The sequence below is a fragment of the Drosophila miranda genome (assembly GCF_003369915.1).
Source record: "Drosophila miranda strain MSH22 chromosome Y unlocalized genomic scaffold, D.miranda_PacBio2.1 Contig_Y2_pilon, whole genome shotgun sequence".
Lineage (NCBI taxonomy): Eukaryota > Metazoa > Arthropoda > Insecta > Diptera > Drosophilidae > Drosophila > Drosophila miranda.
In genome coordinates this window covers 5,419,817-5,443,782 of record NW_022881614.1, presented here as the reverse complement: position 1 = coordinate 5,443,782, position 23,966 = coordinate 5,419,817, and the positions used below count along the sequence as shown (strand labels likewise).

The window sequence follows — 23,966 nt, the reverse complement described above, 5'->3', positions numbered from 1 at the left end:
ATCTATCCAGAAACTTTAGATTCTGCATATATCATATAATATTCAATTGAGAAGGAAAATATCCTACATTCGTAGACTAAGGACTGCAAAAAGCATTTACAGCCCAAGATTTAAAGAACACTCACCCAGTGCAATCGATATTCAGTAATAACATCCGATATCTGTATATATTCTTTAAGAGTTCTGGGAAACGTATTTCTTATGTTAAAATCCCTTGCCTCTGCTTGGCTTCTTTCCATTCAACATAACTTTTAACCTCAACAAATTTATGTGCCATTCCACTGTGCGGAAGGCAATAGCGTCGATCCGACGCGACTATGACGCTGACGCCAAAGCCAAAGGAAAAGCCACCGACTAATGCTTAAGCACGAGTCACGATTTCGACTTTACGTTTCGGAATGAATTTCGTGCCTGCGCCTTGGCCGTACAGCGGACATGCTGATGGGCCCCGGCCCATCGACAAGCGATGCAATTTGGCGCAGAACTGTGTCAAGCCCTCTTGAGCCTTCGATTTGTGTTGCTTTTATATTGTGGTACGTCGGTAGTCGGAGTAGGTACCACTACACTATTTTTTGCGGCTTTCCGTTGCGGTGCAGGAGCAATTAAAAAGCCTTTAGACATGGCCATGGACAGCAAATAGCAAACAGCAAACAGCACCGGCAATAGTGCCCGCCCATACTTACAGCGTGGATAGTTTGGTTAGATTGGCGAAGGTGTTGTTGGAGAGTATGGTGATCTGGTTGTTGCTCAGATCGCTGTAGAGTGCACAGAGAGAAAATGCATACGGTTAGTCTTAGAACCGCTCCTTCCTCTCCTCCGGATACTTACAGTCTGGTGAGCGAGCGGAGTTGTCGAATGCGCTCGTAGTGGATCTGTTCGATTTCATTAGACTCCAGATAGAGCTCGGATGTCTCGGCGGGAATGCCGCGCGGAATCTCCTTCAATTGATTGCGTGAGCAGCGGACCACAGTGCCGGTGCAGGTGCACGAGGACGGACAGTAGCCGTCGCCCAGGCAGCCCTCGCTGTTCTCGCTGCTGCATTTGAATTCGTTGTGGGGCAGATCCTTGATTTGCACATCACGTACCTTCGACGGGGCCGCACAACGTGCCGCTCCGCCGTTCAGCGACTTTTTACGCAACCATTCGGCGAACCAGGCCAACTGGCAATTGCAATTGAATGGATTCGAGGCGAGGTTCCTACAAAAAAACACACACAGAAAAGCAAGTAAGTACTGGCTATTGTTTAGTATTCCATCTATGGGCCACCGATGTCCTACTGCTAATCAGGTAATCAGATGGAAATTACAATTGGAGTGAAGACTTGTAAGTGCTACATATAGTACTGGTATTTTTTGCATGGGAAAATCTGATGTGACTGAAGATCTATTCAATTTTAAAGAAATTTCCTCCTGTACTCCTCCTAGCTTTGGAATCCATTCTCAATTTGGAAGCAAATACACCCCATATACCCCTCTGGATAGCAGGTATACAAATATCGATGGGTATCAAAACATTCCAATTCAATTAGGGCTGTGGGGCAATTCTATGTTTATACCCGATACTCAAAATGAGTATTGGGGTATATTAGATTTGTGGTAAAAGTGGATGTGTGTAACGTCCAGAAGGAATCGTTTCCGACCCCATAAAGTATATATATTCTTGATCAGCATCAATAGCCGAGTCGATTGAGCCATGTCTGTTTCAAAACTTCGTCCCTCCCACTTCCGCCCCCACAAAGGATGAAAATCTGTGGCATCCACATTTTTAAAGATACGATAAAACCAAAAACGCAGAATCGTAGAAGATGACTATATCTTTTACAGTGCAAAATCTGAACCAGATCGTATAATGATTATAGCCAGAATCAAGAAAACAATTTCATTCTTTCTCGCTCTGTCTCTCTCTAACACACAGGTTTCATGGTCGGTTTTGCCAATTGCAAAATATGAGTTCAAGGATCTCAGAACCTATAAGAGCCAGAGCAACCAAATTTGGTATCCACACTCCTGTGATATCGGACCTTGACCGTTTCGTGTCCAAATCTCGCCACACCCCATTCCGCCCCCGCAAAGGACGAAAATCTGGGGCATCCACAAATCTCAGAGACTATTAAGGCTAGAGTAACCAAATTTGGTATCCGCACTTCTGTTAGATCTCACTATAAAACGTATATCTCAGAATTTCGTCCCACCCCCTTCCGCCCCCACAAAGGACGAAAATCTGTTGCATCCACAATATTGCAGATTCGAGAAAACTAAAAACGCAGAATCATAGATAACGACCATATCTATCAGATTGCTGAATCTGGATCAGATCGGATTATTTTTGTAGCCAAAAGGAACAAATCAATTTGCAGTGGCTACGCAGCGCCCGACGTCACGCTCAGACTGATTTTCTGTCTCTCTCGCACGCACTCTTTGTCGTGTCGTTTAAGATTAGCGGCGTCTGCCGGAGGAGAGCCATACTGACTAAGTATCGGGTATAACTGTAGAGTTGCGGTGTCCGCAGCAACTCACAACGTTCCCCCTCGTTTATTTTCGTCCAGATGATCCTTTTCCCCTGGACATTGTATGTAAGATATTATTTAGAGTGTTGTTTATTCGTATTATTATCGCGGTGGCCTGGTATGTGTGCTTACAAAAGTTCTTAATGTTACGGCTTATTTCTGCTGATTTTCTGCTGCTGCTTGAGTCGCGTCCGTATGCTGCTGTTCTCTCCTTGTCACTGCTTCGCTCGGTTCCTCTTCTTCTCTGTCCGCTGTTGATCTGCTGCTGTTACTACTGCTGTTGCTGCTGCTGTTACTACTGCTGTTGCTGCTAATCAGCTGTTCCTCTGCTGCTGTTATTACTGCTGTTGCTTATCTCCGCTGCCCCCTCAACAGGCCAGCTGGCCCACTCCTTCTTACACTCGGTCATCCTGATTAGTCATCAGTCCCTGATGACCATGCGTCCTCGTTTTCTACAGAAAAGCTCCATAGTTTCATGCTATCTTTGCTTGTGGTCGTATTGCTTGGTCCTTCGACGTCTGCTGCCTTCCGAACATTATAGCGTCCGCCTCGTTTCACGTTGGTTATTTCGTATGGTCCTAAGAATTCGCTGGCCATCTTTCTTCCGGTTACAAATTGTGTTCTACGTATGGCTACGAGATCTCCGACCTTGTATCCGTATTCGCATTTCCGCTTTTTATCGAATTGTTCCTTGTATCTGTCCTGGGCCTGCTGAATATTTTCTTTTGCCTCTTGTCGCATCTTTTGCCTCTCGTCTTCAAAATTATCAACCATCTCTTTTTCTATTAGCTGAAGTATGTCGCTATCCGGTCCACAACGCATTTTTACCCCGATCATCAGCTCAAATGGACAACGCTTTGTAGACACATGAACAGTGCTGTTAATAGCCCTCTGAACTCGCGGTACGAACTTATACCATCTTCCAGGTTCCTCCGACGACAAGTTGGAAATGATGCTCAGAATAGATCGGTTTACGCGTTCAATTTGTCCGTTTCCTCTTGGTACCCCTGTGGTGCTCCATATGTGTTCGATGTTCTTTTACTTGACAAACTCCTCAAAGCTTGAAGATGTAAATGCTGCTCCACGATCGCTTACTATGCGTGCCGGATTACCAAATACATCAGACCACTCCCTTAACTTCTTGAGAACTTCGTCTGCTCCTGTTGTTTTTGTGGGATACATCCATACGAACTTACTGAAGCTATCAACCATTGCGAAGATGTACTTGTACTGCTTTGAAGTAGCATCCATAGGCCCAAGGTGATCCACGTGTATAGTATACAGCGGCTGTGATCCTTTGTCAATTTGATGCAGGAATCCCTCTTTTTTGCCAAGCTTTTTGTTGTAGATTATACATTTCATACAGTTTCCTATGATCTGCATTACTTTTCCTTCCAGATGTGGAATCCAATAGCTCTGCTGTACGGTATGCATTGTTTTTTGAGCGGCAAAGTGTCCTGCGTTGTGAGCGTCGGTTATTATTTATTTTTCTAATGACTTCGGTATTGCCAGCAAGTCCGTGCCTTGCACCACTTTGTATACGAGACCAGCCTTCAACTTAAAGTTGTCATATGGTTTACTTTTCAAAACTTCGGAAACTGCTTTGATCGTCGTATCCTCCTGCTGGGTTTTCTTAATTCTTGCTGTGACTTCCGAAGATACCATCATGACATCAATTGGGTACCTACTCAGGCAATCCACATGCTTCAGCCGTTCTCCTGGTCTGTGTTCCACTTCAAAGTCGTAGTCCTGCAAGTACAGGACCCATTGGGCTACCTCCCGCGGAACGTCCTTCTTGCTTAACGTTTGCTTGAAAGCAGCGCAATCCGTTACGAGCTTAAAGTTGGTTCCAAGTATGTACTGACGAAATTTTTTGCACGCTAGGAAAATTGCTTTGGCTTCCTGTATATAGCTATGCTGTCGTGCTTCAGACTCCGAGGTTTTCTTACTCCAGAATAAGATCGGATGCAATTGGCCGTACTCATAGACTGCTGTGGACTCGAGAAAAAGAGCGGCTTCTTTTCACCCACTCGCTGTCTCGCTTCCTCTGCTTGCGGCTTCTGAGAGTCTAATGCGCAGTTTTTTTTGCACCGAATTTTTGCTTTTCCGTCGCGCTTCAGCTCCTGCCGGCTTCTGAGACATGAGACACACAATTTTTGATTTTTTCCACTTTACACAGGCAGTACGCGACCGGTTGAGCCCCAAATGTAAGATATTATTTAGAGTGTTGTTTATTCGTATTATTATCGCGGTGGCCTGGTATGTGTGCTTACAAAAGTTCTTAATGTTACGGCTTATTTCTGCTGATTTTCTGCTGCTGCTTGAGTCGCGTCCGTATGCTGCTGTTCTCTCCTTTTCACTGCTTCGCTCGGTTCCTCTTCTTCTCTGTCCGCTGTTGATCTGCTGCTGTTACTACTGCTGCTGTTACTACTGCTGTTGCTGCTGTTACTACTGCTGTTGCTGCTAATCAGCTGTTCCTCTGCTGCTGTTATTACTGCTGTTACTTATCTCCGCTGCCCCCTCAATAGGCCAGCTGGCCCACTCCTTCTTACATGTATATATTCGGTTCTGCATTGTATATATTCGGTTCCCCCTGGACACTCGGCACTTAGAAACTTTAATTATGCGGTGGGTTCTGCAGAGAGCGAGAGATAGAGGGAGTTTGTAGAGTGGTTGGCGGTTGGGTGGGGTGGTGCTCCTCGGGCAGCACATAGGAACAATGGGGCACAAATTACATTGGCAATTCCAGATTTACAACCGGCGTCCAGACTAATTCAATAAGCAGTTCTGCTTTGTCATGCCATTAGGAGCACACCAGAGAGACAGAAAGCGAGTGTGTGTGTGTGTGCGTGTGTGGCTCCCTTCGCACATAAACACCTTTGAAGGTGGCAGGATGGGTACTGTGGTGGGTGGTGGGTGTCATGTGGTGCACAGCACCTAATGAATTTCATTGAAGCTATTTATTAGCTAGCTAAATGAATTTTATAATAATTTTGCACACACACACTTGACGATGCTGTAGCCACACACACAGATACTTTTACTCGTCGACGGAGCAGCAGCAGTCTCTTCATTGAACTCAATTTTAATTAATTAAATCATCGAAGGCAGCCAGCAGGCGGGCAGGGTGCTCTCTCTCTCTCTCTCTCTCTCTCTCTCTCTTTCTGGTCTGGTTCCATCATTCTTGGGGTTGATTTCGAGTGAAAAGGGGGGAGGTGGCGAAAGAGGAGCCAGTGTGGAATGGATCTGTTATCGCAGCGGGCACACACATGGACCCGCTACAAATTGGAGTTCAATTGAATTATATACAATAGTTGTGCTGTGCTTTCGAAGTAAAACTTATTTGGAAGCACCACATCACAGGCTGAGTTCAACGAGAGAACAATCGAAACCATTAAACTAATTTCGTGCGGAGAAAGGCCAATTAATGCTTAAGCTAAATCATTTTTCTATTAAAGTGCTCTATGGAGATGCCGATGGAGGAGGAGCACTTGGCACAGTTCTAATTATTGTGCATAGGCAGCAGAGGCATCAGGCATCTGGCATCTGGTATAATCAGGGAACTTACAGCGACGTCAACGAGTTTAGATGCTCAAAGGAGCCTGGCATAACGCAGGAGATTCGATTGTCGTACAGATTGCTGCAACGAGAGAGAGAGAGAGGGGGTAAATTGCTCAGAAATTCCCTTTTTGGGCCGCATTCCCACTTACAGGGTCTTGAGCTGATGGAGGCCAAGAAACATCTTGTTGGAGATTTCCTTAATCTTGTTCTCGCCCAGCTGCAGGTCCTGGATGTGCGACGCCCCCTCGAAGGCGTTCGGCTCGATGCCCGTCAGTTGGTTGCGCTTCAGCTCCAGCTTCACCAGATGCGGCAGCCGCCCAAAGAGGCCATCGGAATTGATGCTTCCCAGTTCGTTATCGTTGAGCAAACTGCAAAATCGAATAATGTATCAGCTGAACTCGGTTGGAGGGCAGCAGCCAGAACAGGACAGGGACAGAAACAGAAACAGGGACAGGACTTACAGCTCAGTGGTGTGGAGGGGTATGTCACGTGGTATTTCCTTCAGTCCACGGCCCGCACAGTCGACGGTGGTGCCCTCGCAGTGGCACATGGCCGGACAGTCCGAGTCCATTCGACACCCGCCGGACAGCTTCATTCGCAATTCATCCCAGGAGCCTGTGGAATAGTTGGGAGCGATGTTTGGGGTTTGAATGGGCTGGTGTGTATGCGACTTTACTTACATTTAAATTTCTCCTCGCGCAGAGATTCAATGCGACGACGATGCATCCGCTTCGGGGACTCGCAGCGTGCTCCACTTGTCTCTATGGGATTTTTGTGCAAATAGTCGGCCAGCCAGCGGAGATTGCAGTCGCAAATGAAAGGATTCTTGGCCAGATGTCTATATATATGTATATATATATATATATGTACATGTTTTTGTGCGAAAATGGAAAGAAAGTAAGCAAAAGAAAGTAGCATTGAGCATTCGACAGAATGGCATGCCGTTTTGTAGGGATTCACAGAGAAAGATGTTGCAAAAGGAGCCCACTGGAGGCTTGAGACGTCTTAAAAGTGCACCAGCCTTGTGGCTACGACATTTCCGTTGTTGTTCCACTCCACTCCGCCCTCCTTCCGTCCTTGGGTGTTGTTATGCAACTATTTAAAAGTGCTTCCCGGCAGGTTTGACAAATGCTCGGGGAAATTGTAGACTTGTGAATGCATTTTCCTCTCCTTTTATTTCGTTTTCCAGGCCACAGGGGGAAGTCCTTTCAATAAGGAACGTTGATAGATTTCATATTGATAAACTTCTATGCCCTACACCCTATACCCTGTGGTATAGGAATTGACAGATGACCGGTGGTCGAATTGCTTTTTTTGTCCAAAATTTCTCCAGTGCCATCATTTCACAAATGATGGCACTGATCGTAAGCGGCTTACAGGGGTCTGCCGCTTAAAGATCTGATCGGTTGCAACCCAGTTAATGGCGAACAAAAGCTGACAGGAGAGATGACAACCCTGCACCCGGACATACAAATCCTGGTTCGCGTCGCGCACTTAGAGTCCCAACCTCTGGAGCCGCGTACATTTATCGATGCCAAAAGAGAATTCTTCTCAGCGTCTTCTCGTCGTCGTAGTCGTCTTTTGTTCTCGCTGGAAAGGCTTTACGGTTCACCAGGGGGAATCCCGAAGGAGAAGAGAGAAGGAGGTTGCCGCTTGTTTGCCGCTAAACAAATGTCAACGCGCAGACGAGGCAACGATGAGGCAACGACGAGGCGAGGGCCAAGTCAAAGGGAACTACTAAATGCACTTCAGAGGTTTAACACCAAAGTGCCTGATGCTCCATTCAAGATGGGGCATGGCATGGCATGCACGAAGGCATGGAGGCATGTTCGAGCTCTCAGTATGCCTTAGGCGAAGGGGAGGCATGGCATCCATTCAAGTGGTGGGAGCAGCAGCAGCAGCAGGAGGAGGAGTCGTCTCTTTCCATGTACTTACACCGTTTTGATGCTCTTCATGGCGTCGAATGTGCCATTAGCCAGGGACTGTATGTTGTTGTCGTACAGGGAGAGCAGGCTGAGGCTGTGGAGGTCGCGAAACGCGTCCTTGCGTATGCACGAGATCTCGTTGGCGTTCAGCAGGAGCAGCTGCAGCGAGCCGAGTCCTTTGAAAACGCCCGAGGGTAAGTCCTTTATTTTATTGCCGTACAGCACGCTGTTGGGTGGCGCAGGAGGAGCATTCAAGCCGGAGGTGGGGCAGCAGCAGCAGCAAACATGAAAAGAAACACAAATAAAACACACGACAAATGTTGAAAAAAAGGTAAAGAAATGTACAAGAAATCAAAAAATACTGGGCTGGCAAGACAAAGTGGTTAAGGCTGTTGTTGCCTCTTCCTTTTTTCTGTGTGTGTGTGTGTTTTTTATACCCGATACTCAAAATGAGTATTGGGGTATATTAGATTTGTGGTAAAAGTGGATGTGTGTAACGTCCAGAAGGAATCGTTTCCGACCCCATAAAGTATATATATTCTTGATCAGCATCAATAGCCGAGTCGATTGAGCCCTGTCTGTCTGTCCGTCTGTCCGTCCGTCCGTCCGTCCGTCCGTCCGTCCGTCCCCTTCAGCGCCTAGTGCTCAAAGACTATAAGAGCTAGAGCAACGATGTTTTGGATCCAGACATCTGTGATATGTCACTGCTACAAAAATATTTCAAAACTTTGCCCCGCCCACTTCCGCCCCCACAAAGGACGAAAATCTGTGGCATCCACATTTTTAAAGATACGATAAAACCAAAAATGCAGAATCGTAGAGGATGACTATATGTTCTAGAGTGTAAAATCTCAACCAGATCGTATAATTATTATAGCCAGAATCAAGAAAACAATTTCATTCTTTCTCGCTCTGTCTCTCTCTAACACACAGGTTTCATGGTCGGTTTTGCCAATTGCAAAATATGAGTTCAAGGATCTCAGAACCTATAAGAGCCAGAGCAACCAAATTTGGTATCCACACTCCTGTGATATCTGACCTTGACCGTTTCGTGTCCAAATTTCGCCACACCCCCTTCCGCCCCCGCAAAGGACGAAAATCTGGGGCATCCACAAATCTCAGAGCCTATTAAGGCTAGAGTAACCAAATTTGATATCCGCACTTCTGTTAGATCTCACTATAAAACGTATATCTCGGAATTTCGCCTCACCCCCTTCCGCCCCCACAAAGAACGAAAATCTGTTGCATCCACAATATTGCACATTCGAGAAAACTAAAAACGCAGAATCATAGATAATGACTATATCTATCAGATTGCTGAATCTGGATCAGATCGGATCATTTTTGTAGCCAAAAGCAAGAAATCAATTTGCAGTGGCCACGCAGCGCCCGACGTCACGATCAGACTGATTTTCTGTCTCTCTCGCACGCACTCTTTGTCGTGTGGTTCAATATTAGCGGCGTCTGCCGCAGGAGAGCCATACTGACTTAGTATCGGGTATAACTGTAGAGTTGCGGTGTACGCAGCAACTCACAACGTTCCCCCTCGTTTTTTTTGTATTCTATTGCTTTTATTATGCTTTAATACTAGATCTTATATAGGGTTAGCAACTAGTTGTGGGTGTCTGGGACTGTGGTTTGTTGGTGGGGTAATGGGACGTAGCTATGCGGTACGGCCGCAAAGCATTGCTTCGCACAGCCGATCCTCCTTACTCCTCTCCGCTCTCCGTAGTTCCCGCATTATAGTGGCGGCGAACCTAGTGGTGGCATCCCACGCCTTGGAATTCGCTACCATGAGCGGCACGATCCCTCCGACGCTAATGCTGGTGGCTAGCTCATCCTCTAGCTGGCGCCTCTCGTACTCGAAACGGTGGCATTCAAAGAAGACGTGGTGAGCGTCCTCCACGATACCTCGACCACATGATGGGCACCAGTCCTCCGTTTCGTGTCCAAACCGCTTCAGGTACGATCTGAAGCATCCGTGGCCGCTCATCATCTGAGTGAGGTGGAAGTCCACCTGTCCGTGCTTCCTCTCCAACCACAGCTTGATTTCCGGAATCAGCTGGTGGGTCCAGCGTCCTTTAGTCGAGGAATCCCACTTCATCTGCCACCTCCTGACGGTCTCGTGCCTGGGTGATTGCTGAATCTGGATCAGATCGGATCATTTTTGTAGCCAAAAGCAAGAAATCAATTTGCAGTGGCCACGCAGCGCCCGACGTCACGATCAGACTGATTTTCTGTCTCTCTCGCACGCACTCTTTGTCGTGTGGTTCAATATTAGCGGCGTCTGCCGCAGGAGAGCCATACTGACTTAGTATCGGGTATAACTGTAGAGTTGCGGTGTACGCAGCAACTCACAACGTTCCCCCTCGTTTTTTTTGTATTCTATTGCTTTTATCATGCTTTAATACTAGATCTTATATAGGGTTAGCAACTAGTTGTGGGTGTCTGGGACTGTGGTTTGTTGGTGGGGTAATGGGACGTAGCTATGCGGTACGGCCGCAAAGCATTGCTTCGCACAGCCGATCCCCCTTACTCCTCTCCGCTCTCCGTAGTTCCCGCATTATAGTGGCGGCGAACCTAGTGGTGGCATCCCACGCCTTGGAATTCGCTACCATGAGCGGCACGATCCCTCCGACGCTAATGCTGGTGGCTAGCTCATCCTCTAGCTGGCGCCTCTCGTACTCGAAACGGTGGCATTCAAAGAAGACGTGGTGAGCGTCCTCCACGATACCTCGACCCCATGATGGGCACCAGTCCTCCGTTTCGTGTCCAAACCGCTTCAGGTACGATCTGAAGCATCCGTGGCCGCTCATCATCTGAGTGAGGTGGAAGTCCACCTGTCCGTGCTTCCTCTTCAACCACAGCTTGATTTCCGGAATCAGCTGGTGGGTCCAGCGTCCTTTAGTCGAGGAATCCCACTTCATCTGCCACCTCCTGACGGTCTCGTGCCTGGGTGATTCTCTCTCGACTCCGGTGGGAGGATTGTGGGTGTCCCTGCGAGATAGCTCGTACACCTCGGCCCTTTCCCTCGCTTGCTCTGCTATTGGGACTAGTCCCGCGATGACCAGTGCTGCGTCGTCAGATATGGTTCTAAACGCGCAGGCGATCCTGATGGCACATAAGCGGTGCGTTGCTTCGACTCCTCGCATATAGCTCGGCACCTTCGTCGCTTTGGACCACACTGCGGCAGCATACAGGAGCTGAGAGGAGACGCCGCTGGTGATCAGCTTCCTCCTTGCTTGCTTTGGCCCCCTGGTGTTGAGCAGGATTCGCGAGAGTGCTCGGCAAGTCTGTGCGGCCTTTGTGTTGGCGTACTCCAAGTGCTCTTTAAATGAAAGCCTAGTGTCTAGCATTACTCCTAGGTATTTAAGAGCCCTTTGCGAAGTAATGTCGTGTCCGCCGACCGACACTCGGGCCGTCTCCACCTTCTTACTGCTGCTAATCAGAACAGCCTCGGTCTTGTGGGCCGCCAGCTGTAATCCCGCTATGGCGAGCCACGTCTCCACGGCACGGATTGCCCCGTTTGCAGCTGCTTCAACTGCTGCAAGGTCCTTGGCTACCACTACGATGGCGACGTCATCGGCAAACCCGACGACCGTCGTGCCCTCGGGAAGATTCAGTCGCAGAACTCCATCATACATCGTATTCCACAGGAGCGGCCCCAGCACCGACCCCTGCGGGACTCCAGCAGTCACTCTATATGATCTTATGGACGGTTTTCTAAGGGTTAAACTACAAAGAGAGTGAGAGCGCTCTAACTGCGATTGCCCACTCGGAGAACGGCGTCGTTTCATGCTAGGGCGGCGTAACCTCGTTTCCGATCACCATGGAGAGTCTTCGTTTGCGTTTCGACGAAATCACAACGACAATTAGCAGTTGCAGCCGGCCGCGCTTAAACCCGTATTACCCATTACATTGTACTCTATACGCGATTAAGATTAAAGTTTAAGTTGATTGAAGTCCAAATGAATAAATCTCGAATTGTCTATATCGTGTAGTACATTATTAAACGCAAAGATTCCCCAGAGCATTTCTGCTCAACATTGAAATCTCGTATCGAGGATTTCACAACATTTTTGGTGGCCCATGGGGGGAACCGCGTTTAATTCGTACTATACGAATTAGAGGCCTACGAAATGTATGTCCAAGAGCACCACCGGTACAGCAGAATCCGGAGCCAGCAAATCCATCCGTATCATCAGTGCAATTGCCCAAGCTACCTGTACCGACATTTACAGGCAAGTTTGTGGATTGGCCGGCATTTCACGATGCATTTGTTCAACTCATCCATAACAACCAGAAACTGTCCGACGTCCAAAGGTTTCATTTCCTGAAGCAAGCTCTTCCCTCGGATCGCGACGAGGATATTCAGCAGTTGTCTCTTGCGGGAAATAACTATGCAACAGCTTGGAGTCTCGTCCTCAAGCGATACGACAACAAACGGCTGCAGTTTATGTACCATATGAACGGTTTGTATGACTTGCCACAGTTGACAAAGGAGCAGTCTGCTGATATAAAACATATGCTTAATGTTGCGACGGTTTGTCTCAATGCTTTCAAGAATCTAGATGTTCAGCATTGGATGGCTCATCATCTCACTTCCAGACTGCCAAGCACGACACTGCAAGCTTGGGAGCTCCATCTCGGTAGCTCTGCCGAACTTGCCACATTTTCTCAGCTACAATCATTTCTCAACGACCGTCTCGTCAGCATCGATGTGTTCGAAAACCGAGGCCACTCCACGACGCGGACACCTGTGCCGCAGCCTGTCAATCAAAGGCACCCGAAGAAGTCAGTTGGCAACGTAACATACAAGGGCAACAGTTTCCACGCCAAGACTGCGGTTGCCGAACACACTCGCTGCCCTCACTGTAGCGACAGTCACAATCTTCGGCATTGCCCGGACCTTTTGTCCAAGGACTGCTTTTCAAGGAAAGCCATCGTCGATCATGCAAAGGCATGCCTCAACTGTCTGAGCCGTTCCCATGCACTTTCAAAATGTACCAGTAAAAGGAACTGCACGCAGTGTGGTCAAAGACACCATACACTGCTGCACTTCCCAACTCCTGCTCAGGTGGCAACACAGCCTCACGCAGCCTCCCATAGCGCTCGTTCCGGTAACTCCTGGCAGTATACAACGAGCGACTCATCTGGCAGGGCTACACCTACGCAACTCTACGCTAGGACCCCACTTCCTACTCAGAGCACTGCACAGCCTCTCCCAGTTGTTCCCAACACTAGTTCCGGTGGTCATCCACAGTCTGCAGCGACCGACTCGTCTGTGAGAACACACTCTGCGCAGCTAGTCTCCGCTACGGCAACGCATCACGAACCCAGCACTGTCCTTCTGGCCACTGCCCTGGTCACAATCCACAACCCCCACACTGGTCAATCAGCGGTGGTACGTGCGTTAGTGGATTCAGGCTCGGAAGGAACCCTCATTACAGAGCACACAGTGCAGGCTCTCAACCTCAAGCGGCATCCAATTTCGGCAGAAATTGCTGGAGTTGGGACCACCTCCAAGAACAGGTGTACCTACACTACAGAATTGGCATTAAGTTCTTGTACTTCGCAGTTTTGTACTACCATTGATACTGCGTTTATACTTAAAACGCTTACATCGCAATTACCTTCAAACTCCATCAAATTGCAGCAATGTCCTCATTTGAACGGAATAGAACTCGCCGATCCCAGGTTCTACAAATCACAACGGATTGATCTTCTGCTGGGAGCGGACGTAATCCCACAGATCCTGCTTTCAGATATCCGCAGAGGAAAGGAGAACCAACCAATTGCACAGCACACCCAGCTGGGCTGGATAGTCTTTGGTCGAGCCACTTCCACACGCTCACACGCTGTCACCATTAGATGTCACCACAACAGGCTAGAGAATCTCGTCCAGAAATTCTTCGAAATGGAGCATCTCGGTTCTGCAAAACAGCTCACACCAGAAGAGCGACGGTGCGAGGAGCATTTTAAACGAACTCACATCCGTCAACGAAACGGCAAGTATTTGGTACGGTTACCACTTAAGCGTTTGTTTGACCCTTCGCAGGTGCTAGGCAAATCACGTCAAATCGCGATTAATCGATTCCAAATGCTTCAACGAAGATTCCAAAGGCAGCCGGAGCTGCAAGCCAAATATTCGGAAGTCATGAAGGAGTACTTTCAACTAGGCCAGGTGACCAAAGTAACAACCAAGGAGCAGCAGCATTGCATCATTAGCAAGGAGAATGGAATCGAGTCCACATGTTGCACCTTGCCTCATCACGCAGTATTTAAAGAGGAAAGTGTCACTACTAAGGTTAGAGTAGTATATGACGCCTCCTGTAAAACGTCAAAAGGAGAGTCGCTCAATGACGTCCTATGCACCGGACCAGCGCTCCAAAACGATCTAGCCGGCGTGGTCCTGAATTGGCGTTTCCATCGTTTTGTTTTTGCTGCCGACATTCAGAAGATGTATAGATGCATTGACATGAATGCAGAGGATTCGCAATATCAACGCATCTTTTGGCATGACGAACACAACCAAGTAGCTGAGTATTATCTCAACACAGTTACGTTTGGAACCGCTTCAGCTCCTTACACAGCCATTCGCGTCATACATCAACTGGCGCAGGATGAACGAGACCGATACCCACTCGCGGAAAGGGTCCTTCGACACGAAATATACGTGGACGACGTACAAAGCGGAGCTTCCACTCGCGAAGGAGCATTAGAAATTCAAAATCAATTGATCGGAGCCTTACGATCAGCAGGAATGGAGCTTCGAAAGTGGTCTGCGAATGACGCTTCTCTGCTACAAGAAATACCTCCAGACCATTTATCTCATAAGACATTATTAGAGTTTGAGTTCCAAGATCCCGTTAAAACCTTAGGCCTCTATTGGCATCCACATCAAGACTATTTTGGGTTCAAGATAAGTTTTAAAATCAGTCACGCACATACTAAACGTTCTTTACTTTCCACAGTCGCCCGACTGTACGACCCATTAGGTTTCATTACGCCCTGTGTCATGACCGCGAAGGCGATACTCAAGGACTCATGGATGGCCCGCATCAAACGCAACGATGGCAGCCTAGCACAACTGGACTGGGATGAACCGGTGCCAACCGAACTGCTTGATAGATGGCAGGGATTCATACAGAACTTGCCATATGTCGAGCAAATTCAAGTACCACGATGGCTGCGCTTCAACATCCACGAGCTTGCGTCATTACAGCTACATGTTTTCTGCGATGGATCATCACTGGCGTATGCAGCATGTGCATATATTCGTGCAGAGCTTCCAAACGGAATGATTCAAACTCATTTGCTAGCTGCACGCAGTCGAGTCACACCCACGAAACCGATCACAATTCCACGAGTCGAACTTTCGGGTGCGCTGCTGGCAGTTAAACTGGCAAAATGGATCCGGGACCAACTTCGCACTGCAGGACCACCTATGGCAACCTTCTATTGGTCAGATGCTACTATCGTTTTGTTTTGGATAAATGGAGATCCCCACCGACGGCAAACCTTTGTGTCAAATCGCGTTGGACATATTTTGGAGCATAGTACATCAACTCAGTGGAGACATGTACCTACTGCGGTAAACCCAGCGGACTGCGCAACTCGTGGCTTAACACCACAAGAGTTAGCAGTACATTCATTATGGTGGTCTGGACCATCATGGCTACAGCAGCCGGAAAGCCAATGGCCGGCAAACGGAGTTCCCAGTCAGGACATCGACAGGACTATAATCGAGGAGAAACCGTCAGTTTTGTTCCAAAATGCTGTGCAAGTCTCGGAGGCTACAGAAGCCTTCATCCAAAACTCGTCCTCATACGACAGGTTAATATCAGTCATGGCATATGTTCTACGGTTTATACATAACATTCAAGCCAAAGGGGACAAACTGTCTGGACCACTGAGTGTGCAGGAGCTCGACAACGCTTTAATTCATCTCGTTCGCAGCATTCAACAGGAGGTCTACGCGACAGAGATATTGAGGTTGAAGGGAAACAAGGCACTATCGGGCACACACAAGCTGTGTCAATTATCCCCATTTCTAGATGACCAACAAATTCTACGAGTCAGAGGTCGACTGCGAAATGTAATGCACCTTCCGATAAGCCAGCGACAACCAATGATCATTCCCAATCATCATCATTTTACCGATCTCGTCGTGCGTAATGCCCACCGTCTCGCACTCCACGGCGGCACCGAATTAACGCTGGCCACTATTCGACACAAATTCTGGATAGTCAACGGAAAACAAACTGTCAAACGCATTCTTCGACAATGCGTCCGATGTTTTCGTCACCGACCGAAACCAGCAGCACAATTGATGGCCGATCTTCCCCTACATAGAGTCAATCCGCCAACTCGTGCATTCATCGCCACCGGAGTGGACTATACAGGCGCGTTCGAAATTCAAGCATCCAGATTACGTGGACACACAAACTACAAGGCGTATATCGCAGTTTTCATCTGTTTGGCTACAAAGGCAATTCATCTTGAAGCGGTCACGGGCTTAACCACCGAACACTTTCTCATGGCCCTACAACGTTTCATCGCGCGTCGGGGCTACTGTCAACACATGTATAGCGCCTGCGGCACGAACTTCATTGGTGCCGACCGGGCTCTTCAACCCTGGCAAATACATTTGAAACGAGAGCTACCCACAACTGTAATACCTGCCTTAGCGGCCCGAAACGTCCAATGGCATTTTAATCCACCGCATAGTCCTAATTTCGGAAGCCTTTGGGAGGCAAATGTAAAGTCTGTCAAAACACATCTCTATCGAGCCTTTTCAGGATATAAAATGACCTACGAACAACTTGCTACAGTGCTAACACAAATTGAAGCCTGTTTAAATTCCAGGTCATTATGTCCACTAAGCGCTGAGCCGGAGGACCTAGCTGTCCTCACCCCGGCACATTTTCTTATTGGAGATTCATTATTAGCACCGCCGGATGTAACGACAAGGGATGTTCCACTCACAGTCCAATTTCTGGAAGGACAGAAAATGATCCGGCAATTTTGGAAGCGTTGGAGTTCGGATTGGCTATCACATCTTCAAGCCCGTCCAAAGTGGCGACATGAAACCGACAATCTACAAGTCAGCGATCTAGTAATTGTCAAGGATGACCGACTGCCACCCAACGAGTGGAAACTGGGAAGGATAATAGAAGTTCACCCTGGAGCTTACAGTTTAGTCAGAGTCGCAACCGTGAAAACAGAATCAGGCGTATACTCGGCTACCGTTGCCACAAACCTCAGAATAATCCTACCACCGTTGCTAGCTCCTTTCGACCATACATGTACCATAACGAACACTTTATATATTCACAGAGCATTCACATGTGACATCCTTTGGTTTATAATACTGGTCCCAGTATTGGGTGCGGCATGGACGGTTTTCTAAGGGTTAAACTGCAAAAGAGAGTGAGAGCTCTCTAACTGCGATTGCCCACTCGGAGAACGGCTTCGTCTCATGCTAGGGCGGCATAACCTCGTCTCCGATCACCAAGAACATTCTTCGTTTGCGTGTCGACGAAATCACAGCGACAATCAAGCAGTTGCAGCCGGCCGCGCTTAAACCCGAATTACCCATTAAACTGTACCCTATACGCGATTACGATTAAAGTTTAAGTTGATTGAAGTCCAAATGAATAAATCTCAAATTTTCTACATCGTGTAGTAGCTCTAGTAAGAGCTCTAGCTCTTATAGTCTTTGAGCACTAGGCGCTGAAGGGGACGGACGGACGGACGGACGGACGGACGGACGGACGGACAGACGGACAGACAGACAGGGCTCAATCGACTCGGCTATTGATGCTGATCAAGAATATATATACTTTATGGTGTCGGAAACGATTCCTTCTGGACGTTACACACATCCACTTTTACCTCAAATCTAATATACCCCATACTCATTTTGAGTATCGGGTATAAAAAACTACATATCCACGCTAAATGAAATTCAACTTTCAACAATTTCTACATTGCCAAATTTCCTGCCATTCTATGCAGTTACAGAGGTTCCCGATGATCAAGATGTAATCACGACAAGCCGCCTTCGTAAAGAAGCGCCGATTTCTGCGTTCGACGATCATCCCAGCGTAGCCGCCAGCTGCGCCCAAGCAAGCATCTTCAAGAGGGCCGTTGGAAAAATAGCGGTTCTGCCCCTTCAGGATGGATCTGTTGAAAGCCTTTGCCTTCCAACGGGGGTGAATGTTCGGAGCAGAACCCAGCCGACTAGCTGCTTGCCAAATAGCACCTAATTCTTGGCCCTCAGCCGCTTATTTTGTTTGTTACTTATGTCTATGTCCTTTTATAGGTCCAAGTGAGCTTGGGGCGGGAGGCTCTTATCCCCCCCCTCCCGGCTACCGCCTTAACCTAACCTTAACCTATGTCTATGTCACTCATTTGTTTGTTAAAGCTTTGCGCTTGCTTGCCCTGCTAAACGCTCTCTGGCAGCTCGCTCTTCGCTATCTCCGCGTTGCGTCTGCCTACCGACGTCGGCCGAGCGAAACTGCGCTTAGCGATCGGAGCGGCAATGTAAAGGGCAGGCAAGCCACACTTGCAATTTGGATGTCACGCATTAAAGAACGTATCGTAATTTTATTTCTGCACCGAGTTTTATTTAATTCGAAATAATTAGTCGGCCGATTGGGGATAAAAAACATTATCTCCTCAAAGAGAAAGAAGGCACTAACACACAAACTACAAGGCGTATATCGCAGTTTTCATCTGTTTGGCTACAAAGGCAATTCATCTGGAAGCGGTCACGGGCTTAACCACCGAACACTTTCTCATGGCTCTACAACGTTTCATCGCGCGTCGTGGCTACTGTCAACACATGTATAGCGACTGCGGCACGAACTTCATTGGTGCCGACCGGGCTCTTCAAACTTGGCAAATACGTTTGAAACGAGAGCTACCCACAACTGTAATACCTGCTTTAGCGGCCCGAAACGTCCAATGGCATTTTAATCCACCGCATAGTCCTAATTTCGGAGGCCTTTGGGAGGCAAATGTAAAGTCTGTCAAAACACATCTCTATCGAGCCTTTTCAGGATATAAAATGACCTACGAACAACTTGCTACCGTGCTAACACGAATTGAAGCCTGTTTAAATTCCAGGTCATTATGTCCACTAAGCGCTGAGCCGGAGGACCTAGCTGTCCTCACCCCGGCACATTTTCTTATTGGAGATTCATTATTAGCACCGCCGGATGTAACGACAAGGGATGTTCCACTCACAGTCCAATTTCTGGAAGGACAGAAAATGATCCGGCAATTTTGGAAACGTTGGAGTTCGGATTGGCTATCACATCTTCAAGCCCGTCCAAAGTGGCGACATGAAACCGACAATCTACAAGTCAGCGATCTAGTAATTGTCAAGGATGACCGACTGCCACCCAACGAGTGGGAACTGGGAAGGATAATAGAAGTTCACCCTGGAGCTGACAGTTTAGTCAGAGTCGCAACTGCTAAAACAGCATCAGGCGTATACAAACGATCGGTCTCTAAACTATGTCGGCTACCGTTGCCACAGACCTCAGAATAATCCTACCACCGTTGCTAGCTCTATTCGACCATACATGTACCATAACGAACACTTTATTTATTCACAGAGCATTCACATGTGACATCCTTTGGTTTCTAATACTGGTCCCAGTATTGGGGCGGCATGGACGGTTTTCTAAGGGTTAAACTACAAAGAGAGTGAGAGCGCTCTAACTGCGATTGCCCACTCGGAGAACGGCGTCGTTTCATGCTAGGGCGGCGTAACCTCGTTTCCGATCACCATGAAGAGTCTTCGTTTGCGTTTCGACGAAATCACAACGACAATTAGCAGTTGCAGCCGGCCGCGCTTAAACCCGTATTACCCATCACATTGTACTCTATACGCGATTAAGATTAAAGTTTAAGTTGATTAAAGTCCAAATGAATAAATCTCGAATTGTCTATATCGTGTAGTACATTATTAAACGCAAAGATTCCCCAGAGCATTTCTGCTCAACATTGAAATCTCGTATCGAGGATTTCACAACACCCTTCGCTCGTCTCGTACAGCAGCACCCTCTCACTGAGGTAGCTGTCCACTATTCTCAGGAGGTATTCCGGGATCCGTAGCCTCCGTAGGGCTTCCATCGTTTTACCCCAGTCCGCAGAGTTGAAAGCGTTTTTTATATCCAGGGTAACCAGCAGGCAGTACTGCTTTTGGCCCGCTCTCCAGCGGGTCCCACTTATTGCATTCTCCGCTATGTTGGTGACTATGCCAATGGCATCCAGGGTTGATCTGCCTTTCCGGAAGCCATACTGGTTGGGCCACAAGCCGCCGGCATCTTCAATGGCACGGCTGAGCCTACGTGCAATGAGCTTTTCGCATACCTTCCCCGCGTTGTCCAGGTGACAAATTGGTCTGTACGAGGAAGGCTCGCCTGGTGGTTTCCCTGGCTTGTTGAGCAGCAGTAGCTTTTGAATCTTCCACCTATCGGGGAAGGTACCTTCTAGCAGACCTCGGCGAAGGCTGTAGTGCCAATGCCAGTTTTAAAGCCCTATTTGGGATTGCATCCGGGCCTGGGGCTTTTTTGCTGGGCAGGCTCCTACCGGCTTCCAGGATCTCCGCTTCCGTGATCATTTCGATGCCCGTGATCGGTGCGTCGCTTTCTAAGGGGCCTGGACGCCTCTGTTGCTCGCTGGGGAACAGGGTGTGCACTATGTCCTCGAGGGTGCTGGGGTCCGTTAGCGCTTTGCTCCCGGCACTTAACCGCTTCATAACGATGTTGTAAGCCCTGCCCCAGGGGTCTTGTTCCGCTGTGTCGCAGAGCTGGAGAAAGCATTCCCGCTTGCTGCTCCGAATTGCATGCTTCAGTGCCTTCCTGGCGGTCCTATACTCCTCATGCGATGTGACGAACCGAGTCGTGCGTCGCGCTCTCTGCATAGCTCGTCTGGCCCTTAGACACGTTGTCCGGAGCCTGTCGATGTCGGCGTTCCACCACACGATTGGCTCGTGGTGCCGCATGAATGGCTTCCGCTGTCTCATGCTCCTGTCACAGGCCTCCTCCATTCGCAAGGCGAGCTGGTTGGCCGATTCGTTGGCACTTGTGTCCCCGAGGGCCTCCCACGTCTCGAGGCTTCTAGCCAGAGCGCTGGTGTTGAGCGTGTCCACGATGTAGGCTTAGCTCCTCGCGCTTGATCTGCTGGGTCTGGGGCGTTCGCCAATGGTGCATACTATGGCTTCGTGGTCGCTTCCGGTGTACACGTCTCCTATTCGCCACCTTGCATTGCGCAGCTGCGAAGGGCTCGCGAACGTTAGGTCAATGATTGACCAGCGCTACCCCTGCAGAAGGTTTGCTGGGAGCCCTCCTTCAGCAGCGCTAGGTCTAGCGATGCTAAAGTTTCTAGCAGGATTCGGCCTCTTGCGTTGGTGACTTGACAGCCCCACTCGTGTGCCCACGCGTTGAAGTCCCCGGCGATTAGGACTGCCCCGCGGTTTCTTGCGTCTTCAGCTAGTTCCTCAATGATTCGGGCGAAGGACTCGAGGGGTAGACTGGGCGCTAGGTAGCAGCTGTATACCCATAGGTTGCCAGCTCTCGCGCGCACAAATCCGTCTCCTGCCAGCACATTGCTGAGTTTGCAGGGATCGCCTCCACATGCCCACAGGGATGCCTTCCCTGTTCTGTCGGTCGCCCAGGATTCGTTGTCACCTGATTTGTACGGCTCGCTGAGTATGGCCAGGTCCGATTTGAGTTCTCTCACCGTCTGCAGGAGCAGGTCCTGTGCGGCCCTACAGTGATTCAGATTGAGCTGGATCACTTCCATCCTCTTGTTCCGGCTACCTCTCCTAGCTTCGAGAAGGGACACTGCCGGCTTCCCGATTGATGGCCTCTGTCCTCTCGGCCTCTCCCGGCGCAGACGAAGCAGGTTGCCTTGTTTGGACAGTCTGCTATCTTGTGCCCATTGACGCCGCAGCGAATGCAGCACCCAGTTCGGTCCACCGCACTATGGCAGTTTGGCGCAATGTGCCCAATCTCCAAGCACTTGTAGCACCTAGGCTGCGAGTCCTTCTCCTTGATCTTACATACCGTCCATCCCACCTTGACCTTGCCATTGCCGAGGACCACTTGAGCATCTTTGCTCGGCAGTCCAATTACGGCAGTCTGGGTGTCCCGGTATGATGGGCGTAGGCTTCTCACATTCACCGAGTCGGCTTTGATGGCAAATTGTTCCGCTAAGCCCTTGACAAGGTCCTCCGCGGTTACTAGCGGGTCCAGGTGACTGATCGCTAGCACCCTCGTCCTCGTGTCTTCGGAAAGGGCTCGTACCTCCGCTACTCCATCCAGTACCGATTCGAGGCTCTCCTTAATCCTTGTTGCGCTTTCTTTATCGCCTCTGTTCAGCTCAAGGAGCAGGTTACCATTTGCGGTACGGCGGACCTTGTTGACGCTCGTACTCAGGTCCTGAAGCTGACCGTCTTCTCTCCGGGTAACCAGGGCCAGCACCTCGCTGTAGGTTTTTCCTTTCGCCTCGACGACCACGGCGTCCGGGCGGTGAGGTTTCCTAGCCGGCTTCTTGGCAGCCCTCGTCTTCTTGGCCACCTCCCTCCATCCGCTGACCGGAATCTCGGGGCTCTTAGTCTGGCTCATAACGCTGGGCGTCGCCACGTCTTCTTGTGGCGGCAACGGGGCTTTCTTCTGCGGCCTCCTGGTTGCGTTGGCGCCTTTTGGCTGCCTTGGGCGCGTGGGTGGAGGGGGGGGACCCGGATCCACCAGTGGCTGGCTTAGCCTACGCCACGGCTCCGTTTGCGTCGCGGCATCCTTCTTCCAGACTGTCGTTGTCTGCTGCTCTTTGTCCATGCTCATGCTCTTGGTGCTCTGTGAGCATTTTGAGCACAGGACTGCGGCGTCGAGGCCTTCCTGCCTGGCGCTTCTGCCCGCTGCTGATGCTTGGCTTGCTTCATTGATGCTCGTGTGAAGCTCCTTCATTCGCACGAACATGTTTCTCGTCGCCATGTTGATGTGGCGCGTATTCTTATCCATCATTCTGCTATGGACTTCATCCAAGATATTTCCCTGCAGAGGCAGGTTGCCTCCTGGCAGGCCTTACTTCTCTTGGGCGGCGTTTTTCTTTGCAAACTCTCTGGGCTGGCTGGGTCCCGTACCCTCTTAGGGGTCTCCCGGGCGTCCGGGTCCATGCTCTGTAACTCTGCTCCTGGAGCTGACGCAGCTGCTGGCGATCGGGCGAGCTTGCTGCCCTTCATGAAAGCCAGGTTTTCGTCCTCTTCCATTCCTTTGATCAATGTTCCAGTTAATTCGGTGCTTCAGTGACCTGCTCTTAACAGCTTTCCTTTAAGTTGCCAGGCGTGGCGCGGATTTTTTTGCCGGAAAACTTGGAGCTCGTGATAAACACAACCGCACTTGGAAAACACTCAAACGCGTGTCTCTGTGTGTGTGTGTGTATGTGTGTGTGTGGCTGGCTGTGGTTGCCACATTGCGGGCGGCAACTGTTTTTGGCTTAACCAACTAGTGATGGGCGTGGGTGGGAGGCGTGGATGCCACGTGACTCGTGGGGGAATCCTGAATGAATCCTATTGTTTTCCAAAAGGTTCAATTTTGTTTTTGCATTCTCGGCCATTTTCTTTGGCATTTTTCGCTTGTGCGTCTGGCTGGCACCCAATTGGAAGTGTTTAAATGTTCAAATGAAATGTCCTGAAGGAACCACTTCTATAGCTCCTATTAAGCTCGTGTCACGCACTCCTCTCGATGAGGGCTACCCATGTAGGACTGGCAGGGCAGGGCAGGGCAAGTGAAGTGGGAGAGCTGTTAGCCAGGTAAGCTGATGCCTTGCGGGCAGCTCTTAGAGTGGGCCCGATTAGCTCGCTTGTGGCCAGGCCCAGAGCACCGCCTGTCACACCACACTCCAGACAACACACACAGTGCCTCCCCAGTCGCATTCTGAGTTCAGTTTAACCTCAG

General features: G+C 49.2%; 1 protein-coding gene across 1 annotated transcript in view; it reads right to left on the bottom strand.

The window, feature by feature from the left end:
- LOC117193781 (protein slit-like) overlaps window positions 1–23,966 on the bottom strand; it is a 126,672-nt gene that overhangs the window by 5,795 nt on the left and 96,911 nt on the right. Inside the window, 7 exon segments of the mRNA XM_033398508.1 lie at window positions 684–755; window positions 829–1,197; window positions 6,075–6,146; window positions 6,217–6,435; window positions 6,529–6,682; window positions 6,748–6,905; window positions 8,003–8,218. Coding sequence (XP_033254399.1) covers window positions 684–755; window positions 829–1,197; window positions 6,075–6,146; window positions 6,217–6,435; window positions 6,529–6,682; window positions 6,748–6,905; window positions 8,003–8,218 — 1,260 coding nt within the window.